The 14,166-nt window shown below is 35.8% G+C and overlaps 1 protein-coding gene across 1 annotated transcript in view; it reads left to right on the top strand.

Moving 5' to 3' along the window:
* Positions 1-13,600, top strand: part of LOC128263865 (coiled-coil domain-containing protein 40) — a 283,137-nt gene extending 269,537 nt beyond the window's left edge. Inside the window, 3 exon segments of the mRNA XM_052999134.1 lie at positions 12,461-12,669; positions 12,722-13,241; positions 13,244-13,600. Of these exon segments, the coding sequence (XP_052855094.1) occupies positions 12,461-12,669; positions 12,722-13,241; positions 13,244-13,524 (1,010 nt within the window). The 3' untranslated portion in view covers positions 13,525-13,600.
* Positions 13,601-14,166: the final 566 nt, after the last annotated feature.

Below are 14,166 nucleotides of genomic sequence, written 5' to 3'. Positions count from 1 at the left end.
TGTACCCAAGCCCTACACTAAACATCCAGAACGAATCAAATTACGTTATCAGTTCGTTCCCACACTTTCGGATCCCAATGGAAAATTACCATGCGAGCAAAACCCCAAGATTCTAGACTAAACAATTGGATTGAGTGGCTGGTGCATTATCAATCAACAATCCAAAGGGCAATTAGAAAACTCACTCAATTAACGCCAACTCCACTCTTAGAAAGCTCTAAAGCTCAAACCGAGGTATGATCGTCAAAGAAGTTTAAGTTAAGAAGCGAGTTCAGTTTGAGACCTAAAACAATTAGGACGTGTTCTTCCAAATAATAATAATAATTGTACTAGTTGATAAATAAAAATAAATAAAGTTTTTTTTTTATGTAAAACTTATAGTACGAATATTTAATTATATATATACATATATGTCAATTACATACGTCCCGGCATTATCCGAACGTGTAGCGAATTCGGATTGCTACGACAATGAAATCATAAGCACTCATGTCCCACTATGACAAGAATAATCACTCTCCGAACTTCGAAAACACTATGCCAAACGATTCTCAATAGATATGCTACATATCATAAAAACACCTACAGACATACCGATGAACTACAAAAGGGACTCTGAAAATTGCGCTTATTCATATAGACATTTACTAGGGAAGGAAAAAAAAAGTTAGTTAACAACTCCACGTCACCGGACGGAGACGTGTAAATTAAATGTATGTTAAATGTAAATTATTTTTTTTTTGTTGAGAATATTAAAATCTTTGTAATACTTTTATAGTTGTCCTGAAGACGGTTTGCCGAAGAGCATCCGAAATTTATCGACAGAATAACCAAAATTAAAATTGTGTTATTTTTTCAACATTCTCACTTCGAGCCGGCTAACAATCAATAAAAAAAAAAAAAAAACTACTGACTAATTTTCAAAATTGCATAGATGAATGCTAACACCCTCTTAGTATATTGAAAACAAAAGGATGTGCAATACCTCCATCCAGATTCACAGTACTTTGTGTTTGTATCATGTTTTGTAAATTGGTGTTCCATTTTTGTCACGTCTGAAATTCATTTATTTTTTTTAATTCCAAGAAGTTTCTAGATATATTTCAGTTTTTTAGCATTGGTAGGGATGATTAAAACCTATTCTAAAGAAAAACTAAAACAGCCAAAGGGTTTCAGCAAAAATGTAAATAACTTATTTAATAATATATTTAAAGCCCATTTTCAGATATACTTTTGCTATTTTCTTCATTTGGTATGATAAGCAACAAAAAAGGAAGCAAACTTCGGCTTTGTTTTACGATTTTAATAAAATTAAAAGAGTAATTTTGAAATGTCAAAATATTATTTAATCAAAATTTCTAAAAAAAAATTTCAAAATAAAAAAGTTAAGTTTTCAACAAAATTTTTTTTAATATTTTTATTTTTCCCATGGGAGCTATATGATATAGTCGACCGATTTTCATGAAATTAAAGCCATAATTCTGAAATATTTAACTATTATTATATGTCGAAGAACTAAAAAAAAATTAAAAAACAGAAGCGCTACAATTTTTTTCATGTATTTATCCGATTGTTCTTATGGGAGCTATATGCTATCGTCGTCCGTTTTGATGAAATTTAAACCGTAATTCTGAAATATTTAATCATTACGAGATGTCGAAGAACTAAAAAAAAATTGTAAACAGAAAAATTATAATTTTTTATCATTTATTTTTCCGATTGTTCCTATGTGAGCTATATGCTATAGTCGTATATACTACCTGCAACTTTTGGGAAAGTTTCATGCAGATGGAGAGACTAGTTTGCGTTGAAACGGACGGACAAACGGACGGACAGATGGACGGACAGATGGACGGATATATACTTTATAGGCTCGGAAACGTCTCCTTCACTGCGTTGCAAACTTTTGACTGAAATTATAATACCCTCTGCAAGGGTATAAAAATGTAAGTCATAATAAGTTTGACGTTTTCTGCTTTTTAACATTGTAAAGTTCAAACCAGTGTGTCCCCATATCAACTAGGAATAGAGGGCAACTAAATCAACTAAAGTATCCCTATCCCACAATCGGCCATCCTGCATCTTCATTTGCCCCTAAATGAACATCATTATTTTATATATTCTGCGGCTGTTGTAGTATGTTTTGGCCCCTTCTGGTTGCCTTCTTTCTGCACCTCATAACGACCGTGTTTAGTTTTTGAGTAATTTTTTACGGGCCAAAGGTTAGGGCGAAGTTTCATACCAGTGCCGTACTGTGTCCTCTTAATTGCTACCACTTCCCCTATATCATAATTAGTTTCAACCTTTCTTTTCTCATTAAAGTTCTTTCCTTTCTCTTGCTGCACTTTCTCTATGTTTTCCTAAGCTTCACGTATCTCTTCTCGCTCGTCATTTATCTCTTCTATACCTAAGTCTTCAAAATCATCGTCTTTTTTCGCATATCGGGTCTAGTCAAAATTTTAAAAGGACTATACTTGGTAGTTCGTGGTGGACTGCTGTTTATTATCTGTTGAACTCTGTCTACGTGGCGATACCAATTGGCAGGATTTTCTTGACACATCTTGCTCAACATGGGTATGACAATTTCGTGGATTCTTTCTACTTGACCGTTACCTCTAGGCATGCCGGTGGTGATGTGAAGTAGTTGAATTCCTTCGCGGCTGCAGTACTCTTTAAACAGTCCAGAAGTAAATGCAGTTCCCTTGTCAGTAACAATTCGGCGAGGGTTGCCGAAGACTGCTGCTTGCTTTTCAAGCTTTTCCAAAACTTCTTCTGATCCCGTCGATTTTGTTGGATAAAGCCAAACAAATTTGGAAAATCTATCAACGACCAACGGGCCAACGTGGTCGGTATGATACGTTCCAAGAGGTTCTTGAGCCTTGTCAATGTAATTGAGCAACCCTTCCTTTTTTCCTCGCTTGGATTCAATGATCAGACATTCGGCGCATCCTTTGACTACTCTTTTGACTTTTGGCTGGATTCCAGGGATATAATAACTCTTTTCTAAAATATCACGAGTCTTTTTGATACCCAAGTGTCCCTCCTTATGTGCAATGCTTATGATTTCCTCTTCCATTGAGTCAGGAACAACCAGTAATTCGTTTACTGTGTCTTTGTAAAGAATATTATTCTTTAAAAAGAAGTTTTCATATACGTCATTGCTGCTCAACACGGATTTAACAGCTCTAATCCAGTTGTCGTTGTTTTGTGCCTTTAACAATCGTGACTTTGTGGAGTCTGTGATTAAAAACATGTCAATCGGCTTAATGCATCCACGTGCCTCATTTTGGTTCCAGCTATGTGCTCCACTTTGAACTCGAATTCTTGCAAAGGCATGGCCCATCTTGCGACCCGCGGTGGCAGGTCGTCTTTTTTAATCGTCATTGCAAAAGCGTTGCAGTCGGTGATCACTGTAAATCGCTTTCCGAGCAGGTAGACTCTCCACTTTTTCAGCGCGTTTACAATCGCTAAAACCTCAAGCTCGTACGAATTGTACTTTTCCTCAGAAGCATTCGTCTTTCGACTCATGAATTCTATTGGGTGAAACTGTTGATCCTCTGAGTCCCTTTGCATTAAAACGCCGCCAAAGCCATACTTGCTTGCATCTGTATGCACTTCGGTTTCTGCTAGCGGATCGAACAGTTTGAGTACTGGTGCTGATACTAGCAGTTGCTTCAGAGAATTGAAGGAAACTAAGCCTTCCTCAGTCAACGTTAAATTCCTTTCGTTGTTTCTACTATTTTTCTCTCGCAGCAAGTCGCTCAATGGTTTTGCTGCTAAGGCATAATCCTTTATAAAACGCTGCAAAGCTTGTCTGCTTTGAGGAATTGGAAAATTGACGACCGCTTTTATTTTCTCGTTAGTTGGTGCTATGGTTCCGTTCTCAATAGTGTAACCTAGAAACTCGATCTTGCTCTTCAAAATTTGCGCCTTTTCCCATTTGATGCGTTATCCAGCTTTTGAAGCTACTTTCAAAACTTTTTCCAATGCCTGCAGACCTTCGTTTTCGTCCTTACTTGGCACGATTAGGTCGTCCATGTATACTACTATAGATTGACTTTGTATGAGATCCCTCAATGTGGCTGTTAGGTATCGGCAGAATACAGCAGGAGAGTTTGAGATACCAAACGGTACATGCGTGAATTCGTACTGCCCGTTATGCGTCACGAACGCTGTGAACTTCCTGGATTGTTCGTCAATCGGTACATGAAAGAATCCGTTCATCATGTCGAGAGTAGTAAATATTTTGGATTTAGTCGTCGGTAATCACAACAAAATCTTCTGGATCCGTCTTTTTTGCAACTAGTACAACTGGTGATGCATACTCTTAGGAGCTGGGCACAATAATTCCTTCTGCCAGCCATTCCTACACTTGCTTCTCAATAAAGCACTTGTTCTCATACGATGTGCGTCTTGGGCGCTGATAAACTGGATTATCGTCTTCCAAAACAATTTTCATGCTGAAATCAATTGATTTTACCGGCTTGTACCCTGTAACAAGCTGCTCTACCATTAGTTTTTGACTCTTATCCAGGTGAGACAAGTCAACTTTGCCTAAAACAGAAATTTCCTCGACGATCTCAGTAACATACATACCTTTAAATGTAGATGCGAACTCTCTCTCTTTCGATATAAATTTGACTCCATCTGAGATGAACATAAGGTCGACGGATTGCAGAACATCGTTTCCTACAATCGCAGCATACTCCAGTTCATGCTGTTTGGCCACATGAAAAGTCACCGAAAAGCATACATCGTCTGATTCGAGGTCGACGTCAAAAGATCCTATTGTTGCCAACTCGCCCTTGCCAATACCTCTCAGGTGTTTAATTACAGGTTTAAGCTTCAGACCGTCAAAACTTCTAAAAATGTCCTCTCTCATCAAGCACAAATCGCATCCTGAGTCAATCATGGCTACAAATGTCACGTCCTTTGCTTTCAGCATTTAGTAAATTAAGCCCTTCGCAGCTTTAACTTCTAGCACATTAGCCGGCTCATGCTTAACGCAAGCTTTTGATTTCTTCTCTTGACATTGTTTCGAGATATGTCCTTTCTTGTTGCAGTTGTAACAAACTACTTCACCCTTGCAGTCTTTTGCAAGGTGGCCCTCGCTGTTGCATTTAAAACATTTTCTTTGAAAATTACCCTGAGTCTGCTTACCTGCCGCTTCCTTGTTAACATTTTCTTTTATATTTCTCTTACCCTTCATCTTCTCGTAAATATATTTTGCGCGATACAGCCCTGCCTTGTTTACTTTGCTATCTGGTATACCATCTACGAAGTATGAAACCAAACTTTCCTCATCGAGCTTAATCGGCTTCAATGCATGTTTCTTTCGGCTGCTTCTGCCTCTGCCGCAACATCTTATGAATCTTGGCCGAACCTAATCCAAATTCTTCCTTCAATGCTTCCCTTAGCTCGTTCCAACCCCTAACTCCTCTTATGCTTCTGATGTAAAGCTTGGCTGCTCCAATCAGAAGCGGTTTGGCATAAATAAACTTCTGCAAACTATCCCAGCTACCGTAATAGCCACATCATCGAATTCGGACAGCCATGTCTAGGATCGATCTAGCATCCATGGTAATGCGTCTAAGCCGTTTACAAATGGTTTTCCAAAATTCAATTTGACAAAAATATTTAATTTACGTTAAACAAATTCAATCAAAAGATTTTCAAATAAGAATTTTATATTGAATCTTGATCCTCTTCATGATGCGAATCCTTCGCCGTCGTTGCTAGGATTACTTTGCTTCACCCTCCTACAGGTAATCGCTTACTTCGTCGTCACCTGCGATCGCCGCATCAAAAGATTTTACAAGCTCAGCAAATCGTCTTCGAAGTTTTGCATCAATTTCATCATCTTTTGGTTGCTGCGTATTTTAACTGTTTACTTCCGCACACGCATACATTCAAGTTTTGCAACATTCGTCTTTCTTTTGCATTCCGTGAATCCGTGTATTCACACTGTTCGCACACACTCAAGCTTTTAATTGCGTTTTATAAAAAGAATTTACTTTCATATCACTCTGCCGTGTCTTGATCTTTATTAGTTTTAATTGTTCTGGAGTTTTATATTCCGGACGAGCCCCCAATAATTTGTAGGGTATTACAAATTAGTTATTATTTATTTATTCCGGGTAAAGTTTACAAGGGTTTATTTAATTAAAACATAACAAATTAAGTTTCACGACTTTCGCACTCTATGGATACCATGCCTTCCTTCGACAAATTCTCGCAATCGACTGATTTATGGCGCAATTTCTTGGTATGGGCCTTTCAGGGAAGAAAGTGATGGCGATAGATCAACCTGATAAAAAGGGATGGAATGCTGCTTGCGAATCTGGCTGATGACATCAATTGCATTTATTGTGAAATTCAAAACAGTGTGTCCCCATATCAACTAGGAAAAGAGGGCAACTAAATCAACTAAAGTATCCCTATCCCACATATATATATATATATATATGTCAATTACATATATTACATACATATTATCCGAACGTGTAGCGAAATCGGATTGCTACGACAATGAAAACATAAGCACTCATGTCCCACTATGACAAGAATAATCACTCTCCAAACTTCGAAAACACTATGCCAAACGATTCTCAATAGATATGCTACATATCATAAAAACACCTACAGATATACGGATGAACTACAAAAGGGACTCTGAAAATTGCGCTTATTCATATAGACATTTACTAGGGAAGGAAAAAAAAAGTTAGTTAACAACTCCACGTCACCGGACGGAGACGTGTAAATTAAATGTATGTTAAATGTAAATTATTTTTTTTTTGGTTGAGAATATTAAAATCGTTGTTATACTTTTATAGTTGTCCTGAAGACGGTTTGCCGAAGAGCATCCGAAATTTATCGACAGAATAACCAAAATTAAATTGTGTTATTTTTTCAACATTCTCACTTCGAGCCGGCTAACAATCAATATAAAAAAAAAAAACTACTGACAAATTTTCAAAATTGCTTAGATGAATGCTAACACCCTCTTAGTATATTGAAAACAAAAGGATGTGCAATACCTTCATCCAGATCCACAGTACTTTGTGTTTGTATCATGTTTTGTAAATTGGTGTTCCATTTTTGTCACGTCTGAAATTCATTTCTTTTTTTTAATTCCAAGAAGTTACTAGATATATTTTAGTTTTTTTAGCATTGGTAGGGATGATTAAAACCTATTCTAAAGAAAAACTAAAAAATAAAAAAACCTACTTTTTCATACTTTACTTAAGAACTTTAGCTATTTCGTTTATCTCACCTATTTATGACAATAACAGTGTCCCTTAATCATCTAGCTGATTACAGTGTTGAGCAAACAATATGTCATTGTCTGTTCGAGCAGTGCAATCGGATCTACTGGTCGAAATTCCCTGTTCTGGTAAATCTATTATTTCTAATTCGGAGTCGCCACATTGAACTCGAGCCTTGGTGTTGTTCTGAACCTTAAAGAGCCAACTACTTTTTCTATCTAAATCAACCCAATATGACTTACTTTCAATAATTGATTTACATCTATTAGATTTAAGAGGCGAAAGCTCACAGCTGTTATAGTTGGCACTCTTCCAAGGCCAACTTCCTTCACAAACATTTTTGTTTGATTGCCACCTTTCACACTTATTAAGAGTTGATTCCGCCATTAGATAAAAAGCATATTTAGTTATGCGTTCATCCAATTTACCCGGTACTGGGATAATTCTATAAAGCCCTGAAGCATGTCTACCAAAGAAAGGTATTTTCGTTTTGATCTGTCCCAAAAATCAGATCTACACTCCCCAAATTATTATTTGGGGATTTGTTGATTTGTCAACATTAACTGCGTTGACTGGTAGAGTCCCCATTAATTTTGGAAGTACTAGTGCTTCCTTTTTTAAAGCTTATTGCAAGCATTACCTCATGCCTCGATATGTACTTTAATGTGAATTACACTCCACTGATCCCGTTTGAGATCCAATTTTCGTGATCTTAAATTCTGTGCGGATAACGCTTAAATTTTTTTTGATTTTTTAACATGGCTCGCATATGGCTGCAGAGCTTCTTTGTTTAATATTCTGCTTATAATATGTGTAAAGATCAACATCATAAGATAAATGTGCCTTTAATTTTATCATGGGAATTGACTGATTTATAGTGTCAATTTACATTCTTGATTGGCTAACAGAGTCAACATCTTTATTTTAAAATCGCTTGTCTCATAGTTTTCCCCAAATCCCAGCAATAAGTGAGAAACCACATTTCTTGCTTCCCCCATAAGTGAGATCTTGAGGTATTAGGAACTCTCTTAAATGGATGAGTTCAATAAATTACTCATAAAACAGGTCCCAGACTTGGAATCTCCAAAAAATGTGGGTACCTGAATTTATTCAGCTTCTTAGTCACTGACAAAATGTCAAACTTTAATTCGTTTAACTCTTCGTCATAATTCCAATCAGTGACATCAGTCTGGTCGTTTAAATCCAACTACTTCCTTCCAATAAAATGTAATTTTTTCAATCCTAATTTCAAACGTAGTAATATTACCCTTTTTTGTACCTTTATTCTATTATTATTATTATTATTGTATTTCATTTTAATTTAATTAAATTTTATTTAATTTGCCATGTTTGATGATTGCTTGTAGCCGATGACGTCTTTGGTTTTTGCTGATGTTGTTGCTATTGCTGCAGCAGTTCTTATCATGTTGTACTCTGTTGTCGCTCATGTTTTTTACCGCTGACGCCGCTTTGGTGACGTCAAGATTTTGAGTTTAGTGTTTATTTTGTAGGGGTGTTTTCGTCAGCAATTTTCTTTTTTTGTGCACTCGATTAGATAATTTGATTTCTGGGTTTTTTTGTTGATTTTTTATTTTTGCACTTTTTATTGGGTTTGAGAGAGTTGGGTTTGTTTTTTTTTTTAACTTCCAATAACCGTTTCGATGTTTTAGCCTTAAATACACTCAATTCTTAAACAATCACTTTCTCGATGTTTCTGGCCTTGAAAACACCACAGAAAATTAAATTGCTCGATGGCAACATTTATTTTAATTTTCTTTTACAAAAAATGTTTTTGTTTTTATTTTTTTTTAAACATTAGAAAAAGATTCTCTTATATTTTTGTTTTTTAAAATGTTTACTCTCTACACTGGTGGAGGAAAACAAGAGTGAATTATTAATAGCGATCTTTAGCTGCAAGCGTTTTTACATTGCAATAATTTGCTGGCCTTAGCTCTGAGTCTCTTTCCACTGGTGGCGGAAAACGCAGAGTGATCGAAGGAACAATATGTTAGGGATCGTGGAATAAATGAAACAACCTCTTACATTGGGTTCTGAATAAAAACTGTTTTATTTATATTTTTTTAAAATTCGTATTCTAGTCTTATCTATGGCCTGAGTGGCAGAGTTATCTTTTTTCCCCCGCAAAGGGGCCCTTGGTGCAGTGTGTGAGGAAAATCTTTTGGACTTAAAATTGTGTTGACAAAGAGATGCTAACTGCGGGGCTGACGGAGCTTGAATTGTTTCCAAGTCTGATTTACTCATATTGGTGTTAGAAGGTTGAAATTCTTGTTCTATTTGACTGTGCTGTTCTTCTTCCTCAAGTTCCCTAACAAGCTACTTCCAATTATCAAACCTAGGCTGCTGCTAGGTTAACTAGCTGTGCTAACTTTAATATTTAGTTACTTCTTTCTCTCTAATTATGAGGTTGGTAGTGTATTTATGATATAAAAGTGTGATTGTACTATGCAATTGTAATTGTAACATTTAGTATGTAGTTTTTGTTTATCTTTTGTGACTTGCATACTGTCTTGTTTAGTGATGACTGTAATGCAGGTTGGGTTAGGTTAGGTTTGGCCGCAAGGGCCCTTTGTGATGCCTTGTGATCCCAGTTTAAGGTATGTCCGTAAGCTCGTTGAAGGTGGGACTGCTCGAACCATCTGGTATGGTTAAAGAATCTATTTTAATGCGTGGTATGACCGCAAGGTTGCGTAGAGTATACCTGCCAAAGTGCCTGAAACGTTAAATATTGGCGCTGAGCACAAACACAGGAGGTGTTCGATGGCCTCTTTCTCGTATGTCTGTCTACAACTACGGCAGAAGTCGTAATATAAGTAGTCGACTCTGAGTCGTCTAGCATGATTGTCTATGAGGCAGTGTCCTGTTAGTGCACCAACTAGGATTGAAACATCTTTCCTGTTGCACTGAACTAGAGGCCTTGCTCTTGCCCTTATAATAAGATGAAAAACTTGTATAGTTTTGTGAGGTCTAGAAAGGGAATGACATAGTCAGTTGTGCTGGATCAGTTTTTAAAGGTCTGTAGAATGGAAGAGTGGCCCGATAGTCCAGCTTGTTTCCGAAGCGTAGCCTTTAGCAAGCAGGTCCAGGGGCTCAATTGCCCGATTGGAACTTAGTCGATGTAGCTTTCAAATAATTTTTGCAATCATTTGGTAAAAGTTGTACGGATGCAGTCTGTTATTAAAATGCCGGTTCCGACGTGGGCTTCACCATATAGATGATAGCTGCGGTATAACATGTCGAAGTGATTTTTGTTAAGGAACTGAGTTTCATGCAGATTATGCCGTGAATCGCGGTCAGCATAGCACAGAGCTGTTCTTAGGCAAGACGTGGTCTATTTGATTTTGCATAATGTTTTGCATATTGGTTGCACCGGCATAGACCACCAACTTTAGAGATGCCGTTGGTAGAAATTAAAGGGCCAAATGAAGACCTGGCAGCTCTGCGGAAGAAAACTTCTTATGTCGTTTTTAAGATAAAGTGCATGCTTTGCCAGTGTTTTGTTTTTGCAACATTGCACGAGTAAATCATTGCAAAATTTTACTCTCTCTTCCTCCCGCTCTACTTTTTGCTGCTTTTTTAAATGTGTACTCATAAATTTAAATTTAATAACTTTGTTCAAATTTGTCTTAATTTTTATTGAATTTTCGTTCGCCTTATCTAACCTTGCCTTAGTGCTTCACAAGCCACGCTCACTCGAAAGAAAAGGTTTTCTGTCGCGGTCTCTCGCTTTTGCATTTGTAAGCTTTCTTTTACTTTTGTGTTTATCCTTTTGGTTCTTTTATTTTGTTATTTGTGTATTGGGCCAATGTGTTGTCATTGTTGTTTTCTTATAGGGCTTACTTGCCCGTTGTTATTCTCCGTTAATAAAAAACGTTTTGATAACTTTGTTCTTCAGGAAGCCGAAAAAAATAAATACATACATTCATATAGTCTAGATTTTAACAATGTTTATATTCCGTACATTAATTTCCTAACAGAGTCCTCATTTCTATCCTAGTATTATTAGTATTTTGGCCGTGATTGCTGCCGCGTAAATAAAGTTTGTGTTATCTTTGTCTTCTTTGTGATTTATTACGCTTTTTTCCTTTCTGTTGTATCCATAGGCTTTCTACAGGCATTCTTTTTCTTTTTCTTTTCTCGAGTGTGTGGCTGTGTGGCCCGTCTCTATATGGGGTATAAACCACAATAAATTTGAAAAAAAACGATTTTTTTTTTTTGCATATTTTGAAAGTTAAGACTTTAAAAAATAATGGAAAATTTTTCAAAATTCGAATTATTTTCGGAGACACAGCCAATTCTGTGACGTGGCGTCAGAGTCATTAGAGTTGTTTCCTAATCTTTAAACGCGTTTTCTCGAATCTATTTTTTTTTTGAGGTGGTGACATGATATTTCAAGTTCTACTGAACCGATTCCTTTAAAATTTGGTATATATCTAGTTAATACTCTCCATCGTGTCTCCGGTGCAAATCGACTCCCTGGTTCAAAAATGATACTCAACATTTTTTGTATGGTACCATTTTTTTTAGAGTGTAAATAACATTTTTCACGTGTTTTCATTTTTATTTCCAGTTTTGCTTAACCGATTTCGGTACCGACGGATTGTTGAAGTTAATAGGTGGTTAAATTTGTAAGAGTTCCATTTTCAAGATAAAGTGATAAAATTATTTTCGGTTTTCAGGCGTGTATTTTTAAAGAATTATTTTATGTTATTTACACTTTAAAAAAATGGTACCTTACAGGTATGAGGGAAACGATCTGGTCCGAAAATCAAGGTTTGATCTCTGAAAGATTTCATTGATTTAAATTTGTAAGCCAGTGAAAAAATGGCGAGGACGGATGTCACAAAATTGTTAAGGTACATATTTCCAAATTTTTTTTTAATCCCTACTTCTCTTGCCCGCCGTAATAGTAAATATTGTTCTCGACGTTTGAGAACCCAACTATCAAGAATAAAACATTTCTTCTTTTTGAAGTAAGGTAAGGTAAATTTGTCTTCTTACCCTAGCTCAGTTTACCTACGTATAATAAAGCTAGGTTATATTTTTACCCAAAATCCTGTAAGAAGTGAAATTGATTTCACAGAATTGATGATCCGTTGATGGCATAAGCAAAAATTCTTGTAACCTCTGGTACTCTTTAGTGTTTTAACAAAACATTTTATTTTTATTTTCAGAGCTATCTATTATTAAGCAAAAGTCTCTTAAAATCGATCAAGAGCTGCAGGTATCGCAAAAAAAAACCAAGGACTTACAAATATTTATTCAAAACTTTACATCAAAATTGGAGCTTCTAAATGACAAAATATACAAAAAACGGGTACATCATGATTTTCAGGAGACTGAGTTCGAGCACGAACAGTCTGAGCATACCCAAAAACTGAAGGTAAATGTGAGTCTCTTTAATATATTTTCTAAAAATCATTATTTAATTTTAGTTGGCTGAGCGCGGAATATTGAAGACGGAAGGAACCATTAATGATCTACAAAACGAAATTGAGCTTTACAAATATCTCGTTGTAGATAACCATAGGGAAACGTTATCGTGGGAAACCAAATATAAATTGATTGAAGAAACTATTCAATGGTTGAAGTTACAGCGATCTGTAAATGGTGAAATCGGAGTAATGAAAACTGAAATACATCGTATGAATATTAGATATGGTCAACTTAAACGGGCACAAGAGAGACTTGTCTTAGATCTAGAACATTGCGTTATGCATCGCGAACAAATTTTTGTCAACGCTTCAGTTAAAGAACACGTACAAACAAAAATTAAAAAATGTAAAAACACCACTCAGATTCAGGTGAGACTTGATGAAGTTCATAACAGGGCAAAAATAATACGAAATGAAATAAAGTTTTTATCGGAAAAACGCCTAGTCGATGATGTCAATAAAATTGAGCGTATGATTTATATGTTACGTAGAATACAAACAGATCTTAAAGATGTCATAAAGATGATGCCAGCATCCAAGATCGAATAGAAGAAGGCATTTTAGCTAAGCATGCCAATTTGGAGCAAATAGTACGGAAACAGATCAAAGCAAAGGCTTATCGAAGACTTAATATATTAACTATACAACAAAAAACAGTTCGATCAGAGAAGACATATCAACTGGTAATACAAAAGCAAAGCGAGCTGAACGACACCCTTATGGAAATTAACCAAACTCTAGTAATAGACTTTCCTGATAAAAAAACGTATTTTTCAAAAATATTTCATGTTCTTAAGGAATAACATTATTAACGAATAATAAATAAACTCCTTAAAATTATTAGTTCTTCAATTCAATAAATGTTGCTTAAATATTCAACAGTTTATTATCCACACTGCTACAAGCCAGTTAAACAAATTTTTTTATTTACTAATGCTGTACCTACAGATTCTTTTCAATAAATAATTTTTTTCGATTGAAAATTTTTTTACTTAAAACGCAAATAACTACTTGTATTAATACATTTTCTGGTTCTATAGGCTTAAATACTTTTGAATTCACGCCTAATAAACGATGTGAAAATAATTTTAGTTTCTAGATAAGGAATTATTTTAATTTACGTAATTATTAACACTGACGTAGCTCACACGGATTTTAGTGTTTGAATCTGTAAGTCATTCGCTTCTTTTGCGATCTTTTTACTCGGATTTCGAGTTATCTGAGTGGTACGACACAAAGAGTCCTTTTTAACAGTTTCTAAACTGATCCAAGTAACTTCAGGCGTGCCACAAGGGAGCCATTTTTGGCCCACTTCTTTTTTCATTATTTATTAACGATCTCCCTTAAGTCTTGACAAAGAAGCGCGTCCTTATGTACGCTGATGATGTTGATATCGCAATGTTTTCCGCAGTTCCTTTTTAAAAGCTCGGTCTCTAAGGTGATCC

Source organism: Drosophila gunungcola, unplaced genomic scaffold, assembly GCF_025200985.1.
Source record: "Drosophila gunungcola strain Sukarami unplaced genomic scaffold, Dgunungcola_SK_2 000024F, whole genome shotgun sequence".
Classification (NCBI taxonomy): domain Eukaryota; kingdom Metazoa; phylum Arthropoda; class Insecta; order Diptera; family Drosophilidae; genus Drosophila; species Drosophila gunungcola.
Note: the sequence above shows the minus strand (reverse complement) of the source record. Positions and strands in the feature narration are given on the sequence as shown.